The sequence below is a fragment of the Zosterops lateralis genome (assembly GCF_965231275.1).
Source record: "Zosterops lateralis genome assembly, chromosome: 3".
Taxonomy (NCBI): Eukaryota; Metazoa; Chordata; class Aves; order Passeriformes; family Zosteropidae; genus Zosterops; species Zosterops lateralis.
In genome coordinates, this window is record NC_139764.1 from 98,285,950 (window position 1) to 98,299,773 (window position 13,824).

Sequence of the window (13,824 nt, forward strand, 5' to 3'; positions counted from 1 at the left end):
AGAAAAAGAAAAAAAAAAAAAAAAAAAAAAGAAAAAAAAAAAAAAAAAAAAAGGTGCATGTATGGTAGATATTTAGCCCTGCTCCTTTGGAACCAGCAATTAAAGCAACAGCTTCTTCAAAGCACTGAATTTGATTTCTCAGTTATGAGATTTTCATTTCTCAAGCTAAAAACTCCCCAGGTGTCATAGCCAGAAGTAGTGCTCATCGAGTAGCAATATGCTCTGAGATGGAGGGTTTAAATTGCTTAACCCCCTTCCCAAGTAACAAGAGGCTAGACTCAAAATTCTGTTTACTAGCTCTACTGAAAAATAATTATATACATGTATATAGGCTTTAGAAAGCAAACTAAATAAATGCAATTTTGAACTAGAACATTCCAAATAACAGTGTAAATGCATGTCATGTATATTTAGCAATCTAAAAGGAGAAACTGCATTAAAATAATTTTGTTCCTCACCATTCATTAAAGACAGACAGCAAAGAATTTAGAAAAACAAGTTCACTTTTTTTAAACTACAGTTTAATCAGATTTAAAGACACAAATTAGAAAAGAACATTTATAGGCAAGTTAAAAACACCTTTAAAACATAACAGCATGCCGCTTCTGCAGCACTGCTGAGACAAATTAGAAATAAGTAATTATTAAAATATCACAATCACAGTGTAACTAACAGTGGTATTTTAATTTTACCATACACCAACACTTAGTTTATGGATCTGTTGAAAAATAACACTTTTTAAAAAATATATATTTTGGAATAATAAAAATGAAATTCACTGACAATGTATTATAGTCTGAACCAGGAAAGGCAAATTTAGGAATACTGTAGCTATCCATTTTAGGGGTGTTCTCTCACCTTAACATACGGGTGGTTGGAGGCATAACTACTTCTGCATTGAGGTAAAACTATTCCTTTGAATGTGTAACCAAGGCAGGAAAGAATAAAGTTCCATATTTTAAATTCTTAAATTGAATAACTTATCACAACATCTTTGAATAATGCTATATTAGCCATCTTACACTATTTTTCATCCAATACATTTTGAATGTTCTCTTCTAACTGATCTAGAACACATCTGAGGTCTGGGATTTAAGAGTAACTACCTAATTACTATTGTAGCATTTTGACACCTTTGTCACAGTAAGACACATCAGCAGATTCTTCTTAGAAATAGTCAACACCACTGGACAAAAGAAGGTACAAAGAAAAGATGTAAAGAGAACTGAAAAACACACAGAAAGGCAAAAGATGCATAGGCAAATACTCCTTACCTTATTGTAGTAATTGTTGCACCTTTAATAAGCAGTGTTGCACTTTTCTGATTACCAGTTTCTGGACACCCCATTTTCTCTATATTTTTTTGTTTGTTTGTTTGTTTGTTTCAGATTACACTGTCCCAGTTTTCAAGTCTAATCTGGCTAGAGCATGGGCCACAGCTATCTATTCATATGACATATTGTAGTGAAACCTAAATGAAAATCCAGCCTGGGGTACCTCCCCCTTAGAGAACAAAAGAAGGCAAGAAGATTGTGCAGAAGTCTCTTTTGCCAAGAGGTTTGTTTGGAATAAGGTGCTGGACTAAGTCACTAGCAATACAAAAACCTTCCTCCAGAAGTAGCCCTACCTCAGATCTCAGTCTGAAGTCACACGGTTTTTCAATTCAAAATTTACACAATGTTTATATGGATATGCACATGGATTCAGAAAATCTAAAACCATTTACAACCAAGACCATGTCTAAGTCACTGGACACACAGCTAATGCACAAATGATGATAAAGTGGCAACATTTAATTTTGCACATTTGTATACCTAAACTGAGCAAAATTGTGGTTTAAATATTTAATGTGATGAAAAATGATACATTTGATGGTTAAATTTTGTAAAAAACCTACAAAAAGCCCATTCTGAAACAAGTTTTTAAGAAATATTTTTTTCATTTAGCTTTGACCATAATAAACAAGTGTTGCACTATTTGTAGTTGCAACTTTGGAGGGTGACTTTGTGGATGTCTGGATTTCATGGTGTTGCAAAATGTCTAGATTAAGACAGCAAACATGTCAAAACCCCAGCCAGATGTAGCACAGAGCAGCTGCAGCCTGGATCACAAGCAAGTAGAACCTCTGCCAAGCTGTGCACATAGGGTGAGCTCTCTGCAGGAATTGTGGGGCACAGCTGGGACACGCTCTCACTAGAGACTTCCCCACTGCCATCCTTTTCCACCAAGACTGTGAAGATGAAGACCGACAGCACAAACTAGCTGAGATGCAGACAGATCTGGTAATCTTATGAGAGTAGGCTCAATTCACTAGAGTGTCTGTTTACTTATTCAGAGTAGCATTTAAATACTTATTGAAGTACTTATTGTCAATTGACTTTTAACCAGGAAAATTTAAAAATACACCAAGTGCAGTTCAGAGTATTATTGGACCTAAATAAATACATAAAGGTCAATCATGTAGTGAAATGCTGTGATGAATCAGCACAGAATTAATGTGTATTTTTTAAATACATAGTCTGCATCATATTAAAATCCTTAAATTTATTTCCATCTGGTTTTCTAACACTGATCACTTTTCTACGTAGATGGTAGTATTTCAAAATTTTCAGTGAAAATTAAATTCTCAAGCCTGATTTCAGAATTCAATGAGAATTACAGATAAGGAAAATGAAAGCCTAAATTATAGTAACTTGTGCTTTTAAATTTATCTTTCAAGGCCAACTTACAAAGTTGAACATGTGAAAGTTTACATATAAGCAAGTTACACATTTGTATGCAAACGTGAAGACACATTTGACCATGTATTTAAACAAATTGTAAACAATTTGTTTGCAAAGCTTCTGAGAGAAAAAAAAAAAATCTAGATTTTGTTAAAATTACTTTGATATGAATTAGACAGGAGGTGATGATCTCAAACATCTCCTCTGCATCAGAGGACATTTTACTACTATCCAAATTAATGCCATCAAAAGAGGCAAAACTACCTACTGTGCATCCTGTCATACAAACCTAGCATTTATATTAATATTACTTATTCCCCTGGGGGAAACAGAACAAGTTCTTCAAGTGTAAAATTCCTCTAATAAATAATTTACTATATTGGTAAAACTTAAACCATATATCAGTGTAGAGCAGGGAATATACCAAGGTCTCTTCATGGTCTCAACTACAGTGTGGTTTGTTATCAAGAGCATATTGAAGAGCATACCCATATTTTTACATGTAATACATTTTCAAATGTCACCAATTACTGAAATCTTGTCTACACGTCAACTTAAGGAATGGCCAGGGAAGAACAAGTTTCCTGAATAGGAAAGGCGTATCTGTAACTGCAAAGCTAACAAAGCCTTTTCAATTACAACAGTAGTGGGCACCACTGAAAGTATTATTAAATATGTAATATATATCTCTCTCATTAACACAGAATCATAAAAGTTAAAAAACGTTAAGCAAGCAAACAGTTACTATCAGGGTGACTACATTTACTAACACTGACTCATTAAGTGCCTGAATGAGCTGTTCACAATAGGCAAAGATCGGCAAAGCACCATAAAATTATGACTGATATGTTGAGTTAATTTTTCATAGTGTGCTGATCTGCAGTACAGGAAACACTTTTGCCTTTTGGATATACATTATTTAATAAGTGTAAGAATACTTAAAACCATGTTTTCTTCATGTCCAAAAGTTTTATAGGAAATATACTTTCTACAATTTTTGTCAGGAAGGGCAATAGTAATTACTGCCATCCTTTCAAATTCAGTATTCTCAAATCATGTGTGTAAAACCTAAAAACTATCTAAAGCATTGGGGCTGGCTGCTCTTCACTGTCTGACTGAATGGCTAAAAAGGATCCAGTGCGATAGCAAGGCAGAAAACGAGTAAAGCAGAGGGAAAGAAACATCAAAACTCCAGTCTGAGTGCTGCCATTAAAATAAACCAGTTTTTTCCATAGTCCCCAAGAGAATTCATTCTTGTGAAGAGCAGATTTTTGTTCAAAGTACTTTTATATTTAACAATGGTATTTAAAGGGTGAATTCTAGGACACAATACTTAAATTCTGTGCATAATTAATTAATTGTCATATTTTCTTATGTGGCAATTACTTAATGAGTTCAAATCATGAAGGAAAAAACTCATGTCCAATTTTGAAACCTGAATTTTGCCACCTGTGCTCAATGAAAGCATGCATATGTTTTCTTAGTTGTTTCAACTTCCCTATATACAAAAGTTCTGAACAAAACTGCACCTCTGAATTCACTCACGTGGAAGTTCCAGACTGCACTACCCTAAACCTGCTTATTTTCTGGGAGCTTTTACAACTGTTTCCATATTTCATTAAGAAGAATTACTAAGCCTCCATAGCACACATGGGCATGCATGCCAAAACAATAAAACTGGAGTATGAGAACATAAATAGGAAAACAGCACATTGTACTGGCATCCAAAAGTGTTTGTTTGAACAGATTTGGAGACTGCACCAGTAAAATGAATTTAGGTTCAAGAGTAACAAATGCGGAAAGAATCAACCCTATTTCTACTTACCCACCCAGAAATGTGCAAATCTAATTTGTTCTTATATGCAAATGTCCCTTCAAGTACAGAAAGCAAAAAAATGTCTTTCCTGATTCTGTATCTAACAAGGATGATCAAACAAACTAGCATGCCCTTACTTATTAACAAGAAAACCATAATGTGGTGTCAAAGAAGCACATGATAACCATAACCTCATGTAAGGGAAAGTCTACCTGGGCAAAGTAAAGACTTAGAAGTCAGATTATTTTATTCTCAAGATAATACAGCTGTCACTGAAACAATAAACATCCCTGCTCATCTAAACAAACTCATCCACTCTTATTTCATATTCAGTTCCTCTTTTCTGAGTAGATTAATTAGTGCTAACCCACATATATGGAAAGTTATGTTCTCCTCCTCCTGGAGTTTCAGGCAAGGAGCCAAGGGCCAGACACAGAGTTATGACAGCAAGGAAATAACTCTGACCAAATTAGGGTCTGCTTCTTCAGGGAGTACTGGCATGATTTTTGTGTGGCAATATCCCCAAAGCTGAGGATCATTGTTGCACTTCTGGTAGTAAGAATACTCATCCAACTGGAAATAGATATTTGATGAAAACTTTAGGTTTCAAAATATTATGACAAAATTATCTCAATCATTTGTTAGTTATTAATCAACCAGCTGCATTATTTTTCTCTGGCATTATTTTGTATCTGGTTTAAAATTAAAAATAAACCCCACATGGATTAGCAGTTTGTGTTTACTTAAAAAAAATATGAAAATACAGAATATATGCAATTAAAATGTAGCCCTTTAACAGTAGTACTCTAGCACTGACCATAATCACAATAAATGGTCGGGAATAGATATAACCACTGCATCGTTTCCTTGACACACTTCCATAATTCAGACAGTCAGATATTCTGAAGGATTTTTTTCTTTCCTTATATTACCCAGAAATATGACATGATATTTGCATCTAAAATTCTAATTCAAAGAAAAAGCTTTTCCTCAAATTCACACACTTCTTTGGATAAAGGTTCATCAATTATGAAGCATACAGGAATTGGTGTGATAGTCATTTCACATTTGACTACCTATGTGCTGAAGCTTCAAGGTAATTTTGCTATTTTATACTGAAAGCATCATCAACTAACTGATGCCTGAAAATTCAAAATAACTTTAAGTATTAAAAATTACTTTTTGTAAAACAGTTCTATTCTAGAACAAGTATTTATGGTATTTAAGGGCAAAACTGCACTTTCATTGAAATCCCAGTGCTTGTACATTGTCTTCTGTGCCTTGTGGCTGCCTTTCCCCCTCTGGCTGCAAAGCCCACTTGGCAGTGTTTCATTGGGTTTAGGTACTTTAAAATAAAAGAAATCTACATTAGAGCTATCAATCCCTGGAAAAGGTAAATCTTGAGGTGTTTTTAATCCATTCAGAAGGGCCATTTTAATCATTCAGAGTAATTATACTCTTTATCAAAGAAACTTAACTATAATTTGGCATCAATGTTTACAGTTCTGTGATGTACTCTAATAGTTTGAGATACTTTAAGAAAACCCTCCAAATACTGAGATGCTTATTGCAATTCCCTTTGAAAGATTCCAAAGTCTTCTAGCGACTTTGCATCTCCTATTTTTATCTTCTTTATAGCACATTGTGTTAGATATTTGAAATACTTTCCACATAAAACCAAACTTGAAATGCCCACTTAGAAACAATATTTCAGTAAATAGAGGGTTTAAGGCAAGTCATTCAGTTGGAAAAATTAATTTCCATTTGTTAATCCTAGATTGACACCATTTTATTCCACCCCATCAGTGCCTTGGGATACACAACGTACATTCAGCAAAGGGCACACATATGACCCTATGGACATACGTTGCAAGTCCTGAGTGCCCATTGAAATAATGGTAATATCTTCATATAAGGCGTGACCCACAGGGACATGGCATGGGAGGGGTTAATTTGTTTTGTTTCCAGTCTTACTATTGTATGTGATTTTCCTAGGTAATGCATTCTTTTCTTACTAAATATCTTTGCAAACAAATACAAACCCCTTTAAAAGGTGCTAAAAATGGGTTTCTGAAAACATACAAAATATATTCATCATAGTATTTCCTCAATCACTGTTTTAATGCTTGATATCTGCAGGTTATTTCTTGTTTCTGACTGAAGCTATTATTTGTTGTGGAATAATTGTTCTTTTGCAAAAGACTTTCTTCTTCTAGTTTTCTGGACCACACTGGCTGGACACTTTCATGCTTTTTACTTCCTTTTTGAGTTCTTTTCAATGGAAATACCAACAAAACCAGGATGCTGGCAATATGAAGACAGAAATAGCAGGAGCTAAAAAACAAACAGAAATAGTAAATCAATGAAACTCTGACCATTCTTACAGATATACTTTGCACATAAGATATGAAAACATCATTATTTCCTTTAAGAAAGCAAAATAAGGGTAAAATCAGAAATTATGAAATTATGTCTTCCCTCACATTATTTAAGACTGTAACAAGGTATAAAGTAAACAAAAGTCTGCTTTCAACTTTTTTCACAAGTTACTTCTGGGAAGTCAATATCTAGTCTTGCTATAAAATAGTTAAAGGGCATACAGTAATTTCAAAGGTATCCTCTGGTTTTGTTTTTGGTTGGGTTTTTTTCCCTGCCCCCTGAAAAATAAGTCTGTTATGACAGGAAAATGTGAGCAATACAAGACTCACTATGTTCAAGCATTAGAAATACAGTTCACTCAGCTACAAATTGATCTTACAATTATCTCACTAAAATAGCTTCAGAAATCTTCTGCCACTGAAAATACTTCTATTTCAAGTTAAAGAAAAGGAAACAGGTAGAATGTGCTTACCTGTAAAAGGTGAAAGAGGGTTTTACAGAGAGCAGTACAAATGGCACGACTGTGTAACTTATTGCTGCTTGAGTTGCCATCCATGTTACAATATCATAACATAGTTTAACAGCAGGAGATTCAACAAAATAGTGTCTGATGTTGTTTCTTATCTGAAAAAGCAGGTAATACTAATTAGCTGAGGAATAAACCTTGAGAGCTCAGTTTGTTGCATTGACACAAAAGTCATAGGATGAATTTAAATGCTACAGTTTGGTCAAATATCTTTGAAACTATTCAAAATGCCCATCAACTTCAACAGGAATGGGCTCAAATTCCATGCACTTCATTCAGCATGGAAATTTAAGCATTTATCAATCTAAAGAGAATTTAAATAAATTAATCCTACCCTAAATCCAATGCAAACTTGCACTGCTTGTCTGAATGAGGCAGACATTGTATTCTATCAAGCCATTGTGTAAATATAGAGGGTTGGAGTAAGTGAAGGCCAGAATGTTTCTGACAAAAGCTTTTATATAGTAAGCCATTTTCATACACTTGTTTATAAAATATATTTTAAAGCAAGCAGGGTATACATCATACAAAATATTAGTTCTAATTACATATTTCAGGAATCTTAACTTCTATCAAGTAAAATTATAAATGACTCAAATTTCTATGCTGCATCTTCTTTTGTTCTAAAATTCTGCTCAAAAGGTTGAATACCAGAAGTATTTAAACCCAAATACAAATCCCACACTGGCTTGGGTTCAGTTTTATTTAAGTCTGTAATTATAATATACTTTACTGATTATAATAAATTATAATATAATTTACTGATCTCTTCATCAGTAAATCTTTGCCTCTCCTTCCTTTGACTGAACTGTTATCCTTGCTCACACTCTTCTGTGCTGAAAAACGAAGACAGGCTCAATTTAGCCTTTGACCCCAACTTGATATCACAGTTGCCACCTCCCAGTAACCTGCACTGAAGCAGTGCTCCCTGAAAAGCTGCACAGCAGACTGCACTGTTGAGCATCCTTAACCCTCAGTTTCTTTAGAACTCCTTGTTCCAAAGAATATATCCAAGGCCAGCTCCTGCTGATTTAATTCTTTACAGTAAAAAAACCTTTTTGACACTTCTTGTTCTTCTTATTTTAATTGCCCTGTAAATACCACATTCCCACTCAGTCTTTGCTTAGTTAAGCAAGTCAAACAAGTAATTCTAGCTACATACCCTTCATACTGCCATCTCCCTCTAGTTATTCCTATGGTCACATGCAAGGACTTGTTCCTGAGCTCTGTAGAACTCAGATGAAGCTTCACACAATTTCTTGTAATCTTGTACTTTAGGACTTGAAAAACAACTTTTGACACAAATCCATGACTGCCACTAGTAAACACCCAGTTATGAAATGTGTAATGATTAAAGGCAGTTAAATAATTTGGACACTTGCTTAAGCATAACAGAATGAAGTGTGGATCAGTGCTGCCAAACTTTGCAGTTAAAGGCTAGTAGAGTTCAATAACAGATACGCTGTAATATATCTTCATTGATATTAAGTACCTGTTGATACAGAAACTCAAAATAGTTTTTTACTAACCAATTGATTGATTCATATGAAACATGAATACAATGTAGTCTATTAGAGAAGCCCAGGATGAAGGGCAGTGAGCCCTCCAATTCACTGGACTCATCTCACTAAGTAAACAACTTTTATCTGTGAACTGTCCCAGAACCTTGGCTTTTGCACCAGCCTCCTGCTGATAAATGTCAAAAGTTCCCTGTGATAGATATGGAAGAAGAAGGAAGCTGTATCTGTTGTAAAGAAAGGAGTCAGTTCTGTCAAACAAGGACTACACTCATATCTTTTGAAGAAAAAGAAGCATTTGTTTTATTGATGTAGTAACAACTTAAATGTGAAGTACCACCTTTTCCTACCTATTACAGCAACCACAGAGCAGCCTGCTTCATTTCTCAACTCTCCTGGTTCTTTCAACAAAAAAGTGCTCTGTTGTGCTGCTCTAATCTGATGTGTAATTTGTTCCTTTTTCCACCAAGTGACTGATAAATCTGTCTCTGTTCTTACACAGCGTTCTCGGGCAGAACTGTGGGAGATTTCTTGGCAGATTCCCTGTTTCCATATGGATTGGAATAGTAACTGCAAAAGCTTGTTAATATGATTGCATACTGGCTGGCCAACATGAAATAGTAACTGCAGTAGAGATTTTTATGTGCGGCTTGTGGGGGAACATTCTTTAGTTATCATCCTTACAGTAGTACTGGAGGGAAATTAGGGATGAGGCAGACTCTAGAAATACATAGCATTGACACCTGAATTTTAAGCTACTAATCATCACTGATTTTTTTGAAATTATTTTAGATAATATCAACCTGTTCAGCATATTATCGTAACACACCATCAGTTAATAAAGAGGAAGAGCTTCCACAAAAGATATGCTACAAAGATGTTATAGGCTGTGTCTCCTTTGTTTCCACTAATCAAGCCCTCCTTTTCATTAATCATTCCCATTGTTCTCATAAGTAAAAATGTAAACACCACTGTCAGACAGATTGTGTATCAACAATAACGGGCATCTTTGGAGCAAAAAACATGATCAATTTGCTTTTACAAAACTTATTATTTAGGAAGATACTTGGTTGGTACTTACAGCTCGTGCTGCTAGTGTCATTAGTACTCCTGTTAAAAATGTTAAATAATATCCTGGATAAACCCCATGCCAGATGGCAGAAAGAATGAAGGTTTGGATCGTTGGGCTGAAGGTGGCTCGCTCATAGCACACTCTAGCAAGTCAGAAACAATTCAAGATAAGTAACATGAAACAAATCATCCACAGTCTTCCCAGCTATCATTGATACCAGTTTCAGCTCCAATACAGAAGTTTCAATGCAATTGCAGTTTTCTATTATTTAATAATGTTGTCACTATATTACAGAAAATGCTTAAAATTATTCACAGCTCCTAATTCCAGCCCTCAGTGCTAAACTTGTGCTCAGTGCCATCACACATGGTCTTTATTCCTAATGAAGTGATATACAAGCATCCAAAGATGAGTTTTGGCATTAATAAGTGATCTTGAACCATCAAAGAATGTATCTGAAAAGCTGCACTGGATGGAAGGCCCAAACCACCCCCAGAATCTTGGAATGAGTCAGGTATATGTTTTCCATAAAATAAGAGCAGCTTATAGGAGCAGGGGAAAACTAACAACTACCTTCAATTTTGAATAATAAAGAAACTACAGTTGAAAATGTGTCTGCGTGACACAATTAGGTGAGCATGATGATGAAATTGCAATGAATACTCTAGTGCTGAAAGAGTATCAAATAAGGAGAATGCTGAACTCTGTGTTCTTTTCAAATTGAGACTCTGAATTACGAGGCAAGGTCCTATAATAAGGAATTCTAGAAGGAGCAAGGGAAAAAGGAATCCAAGAAAGGTGGTTTCTAGAAGACAACATTATATGACACAATGACAAACCATCATGATGTGGAAGAATGATAGGAAACATGGTAAGGTCCTGATATGGCTTCATCAAGAGTTCTTTAATGCCTTTAATTATCTGAAAACCAAAAAGCAATAGGAAATATCGAAACAGATACAAACTAACAAAGCAAAAATAAACACCACAAGCATGCATGAGCACAAATCTACAGCTAATATATAAAAGAGAGTTTTAACTAAAAAGGCTATAGACACCAACATTAAAAAGATTTTGTAACCACATAGCAAATAACAGGGAAAGAGAAGAGAATGCACATCTGTTATTCAAAGATGACAAGCTAATGATACTGAGAGCCACAACATCCAGAACTAATCTAACTACTTTACTGCCACTTCCACATAAAGAAGAGATTACTGAAACCTACTGATGTAGTCAATGTTGAAGAACAGAAGGTAAAAAGACAGGATCCGAACAGGGGAAGATTAAAAGTGTAATTTGCTAATTTAGCTTATTCCAGTCAAATAGATGGGATAAGTTTTATCTTATGAGGTCTTCAGTGGGATATGTGCACAACACCCTCCTCTTGCCAAAGGGCTTCACTCACAGTGACAATTAAGATGAGAACATGGGGCTGGCTGGCATAACACTCAAAACTATCTGAGGACATTTGCCCAAAACAGATCACCTTAAAGAGGAAAGCAACATTGGCCAGGCTGAATAGTAAACAGAGATTTTTGACAAAGAATCTGTCAGCCTCAAGAGCAGCAAAGCATTAGGAAAACTTGCACTGAGTCACGGAGACATCTTGGAGCCAAATATTTTTTATCAAAACCTCGTTTGACACTGCCAGAAGTCACCCCACCAACACCATGACCTCTTGGCCAAGACAGAGCATCCCTGGCAGACACGGAGTAGCTGCATCCAGGCAGGGGCCTGTCAGTGCAGTGTGCCGTGCCAGGGAGCAGTGTCTCATCCCTGTCAGCTGCAGGCACATGGATTTGTGCCAGGCTTGCCTACGGGGCACGTGAAATCAGCAGATTCACACCAAGCTGGAGCACCCACATCTCCCGCAGGCAGTGCATGTGAGCAGGGTTTTGTATCCCACACATCCTTAGGAGACAAGGTGCAGTTTCCATGTAATTGTGTACATACGTGTGTGCCTTTAAATTGGCTCAGGATTAGTTACATAAGAGTGATTAAAAATGTTTATTGCACCAAAGCACTAAACATATGTGAATTGTTATGTGTTCTAATACTGCTATTAATTCGAAATGTATATGACTGGTGGCTAATTACATTTCATTAATAAAGTGATACCATGTCTTCAATCTTTATTTGCTTTAAAGTACTGAAATTGGCCCTGGAAAGCATTCAGAAGTGAAAAAACCTCACTAAATTAACTAGCCAAATTTCAGCTGCATCAATGCAAGTGAGGTAAAATAGTATTTAAAAAATCATCAGATTTCAATTTCAAAGAGTCAAAAGTAAACTTAAATGCTTCTATGGATTTGGCAATAATAAATCAAGTTCAAATGCTTCATTTGTTGATCCTAAAAACAAACCAAGGAAATATGGTCATATTTCCTTGGTTTGTTTCTAGGATCATCAAATGATATATGGATATATGGTCTCAACCTGTTTCACAAAAGGTTGAGAAAATCTATTGAAATATAGGTGGTTCAGGTTATCCATAATGCTCTAAACTCATCAACTGTTCAACAAGGTACTGTCTTCAGTCTGGTTCTACAATTTCTTTACTAACTTAGGTGGTAGACTAAGAAGTATTTTTTCCACCTTGTCTTCCCTTCCTTTTTTGAGGTGGAAGGAGGGACGGACGAGATTGGCACTGTTTTCTTAGTAGAGAGCACTAGAATCCAAAATGATCCTGGCAGACTTGAAGGATGTTCTGAAATCAACAAGATGAAGTCCAAAGCATAGAACATCTAATAAGAAAAGTGGAAGACAAAAACCAGTACCATTCCTGTAACATTACTGAAAAAGTGTAGCTGAGTATGAACATGGATCAACAGTATGAAACACTGAGTATCAGCTAAGCATGAATCAACAGTAGATTGCTGCAAAAAAGATATAACATCCTTTCTAATACATCACAGTATTACCCAAAGAAAATAATTATAACTAATCTACTCAAAACAGTCGACTCTGCCTCTAAAAAGCCAGGGAAAAGCCTTGAAGACCTTAGCAGAAGTAATATATCTACTCTAAAAAGACAGGAGGTTTGAAAAGATGTCAGAATTGAGCAACAAGAACCAGAGGTTTTGCAAACACAACCAGAGACAAATGGAATGAGATAATTTCTTTGGAAAAGAGAAGGAACGGGCTGAGGGGGAATATAACAACTTTCCCAGCCAGGAAACATTATAATGATATATTGTTGATATATATTCTACTATGTAACTATCTGTTTTAACCTACATACTTGTAACAATAATTGCTTTAAATTGCTGGGTTTTGTTTACATTAAATATTTACTAAACCTCTTTGTGATCTGTAGCTCCATTAACTGTTTTTTTTACAAGTTTGTTTTTACATACAATCAGGTGTATGTAACTGATTGGTCAGTTTCTAGTGATTATCAGAAAAGAACAGAACAAATGCTAACGTCTGGTATTTCATATGGGATAAATGGCTAAAGTTTTAGCTACTTCTATAAATGGTAAAAAAGTGAGGTATTAAAAGTGGATGTTTACAGTAATCCATGAGCTTGTCCTCTACACAAATGGTTGGAGCATTGCAACTAACCAAATGATTAGTAACAAAATATATATTCTCTACCACTAATTAAGGACCTCATATATGATCAATGAAAACAATTTTTTACTTGCAACAATTCTTTCACAGGACATCCACCTTTCCACATCCTTTCACTTCGACAGAATCAATTTAGACTATCCCCAAGGATTCTTCTATTATTGTTTTAAAAAAATACTATTAAAGGAGATGCTTTAATTTTTCTTCACATCTTC

General features: G+C 35.2%; 1 protein-coding gene across 3 annotated transcripts in view; it reads right to left on the reverse strand.

Moving 5' to 3' along the window:
* Window positions 1-1,347: 1,347 nt before the first annotated feature.
* MBOAT2 (membrane bound glycerophospholipid O-acyltransferase 2) overlaps window positions 1,348-13,824 on the reverse strand; it is a 91,142-nt gene continuing 78,665 nt past the window's right edge. For all 3 annotated transcript variants that reach the window (XM_083856931.1, XM_083856932.1, XM_083856930.1), the window contains 3 exons: window positions 10,043-10,175; window positions 7,391-7,542; window positions 1,348-6,873 (listed from right to left, as the gene is read on the reverse strand). In XM_083856931.1, coding sequence (XP_083713057.1) covers window positions 6,651-6,873; window positions 7,391-7,542; window positions 10,043-10,175 — 508 coding nt within the window. In that variant the 3' untranslated portion in view covers window positions 1,348-6,650. The remainder of the gene's footprint in view (window positions 6,874-7,390; window positions 7,543-10,042; window positions 10,176-13,824) is intronic.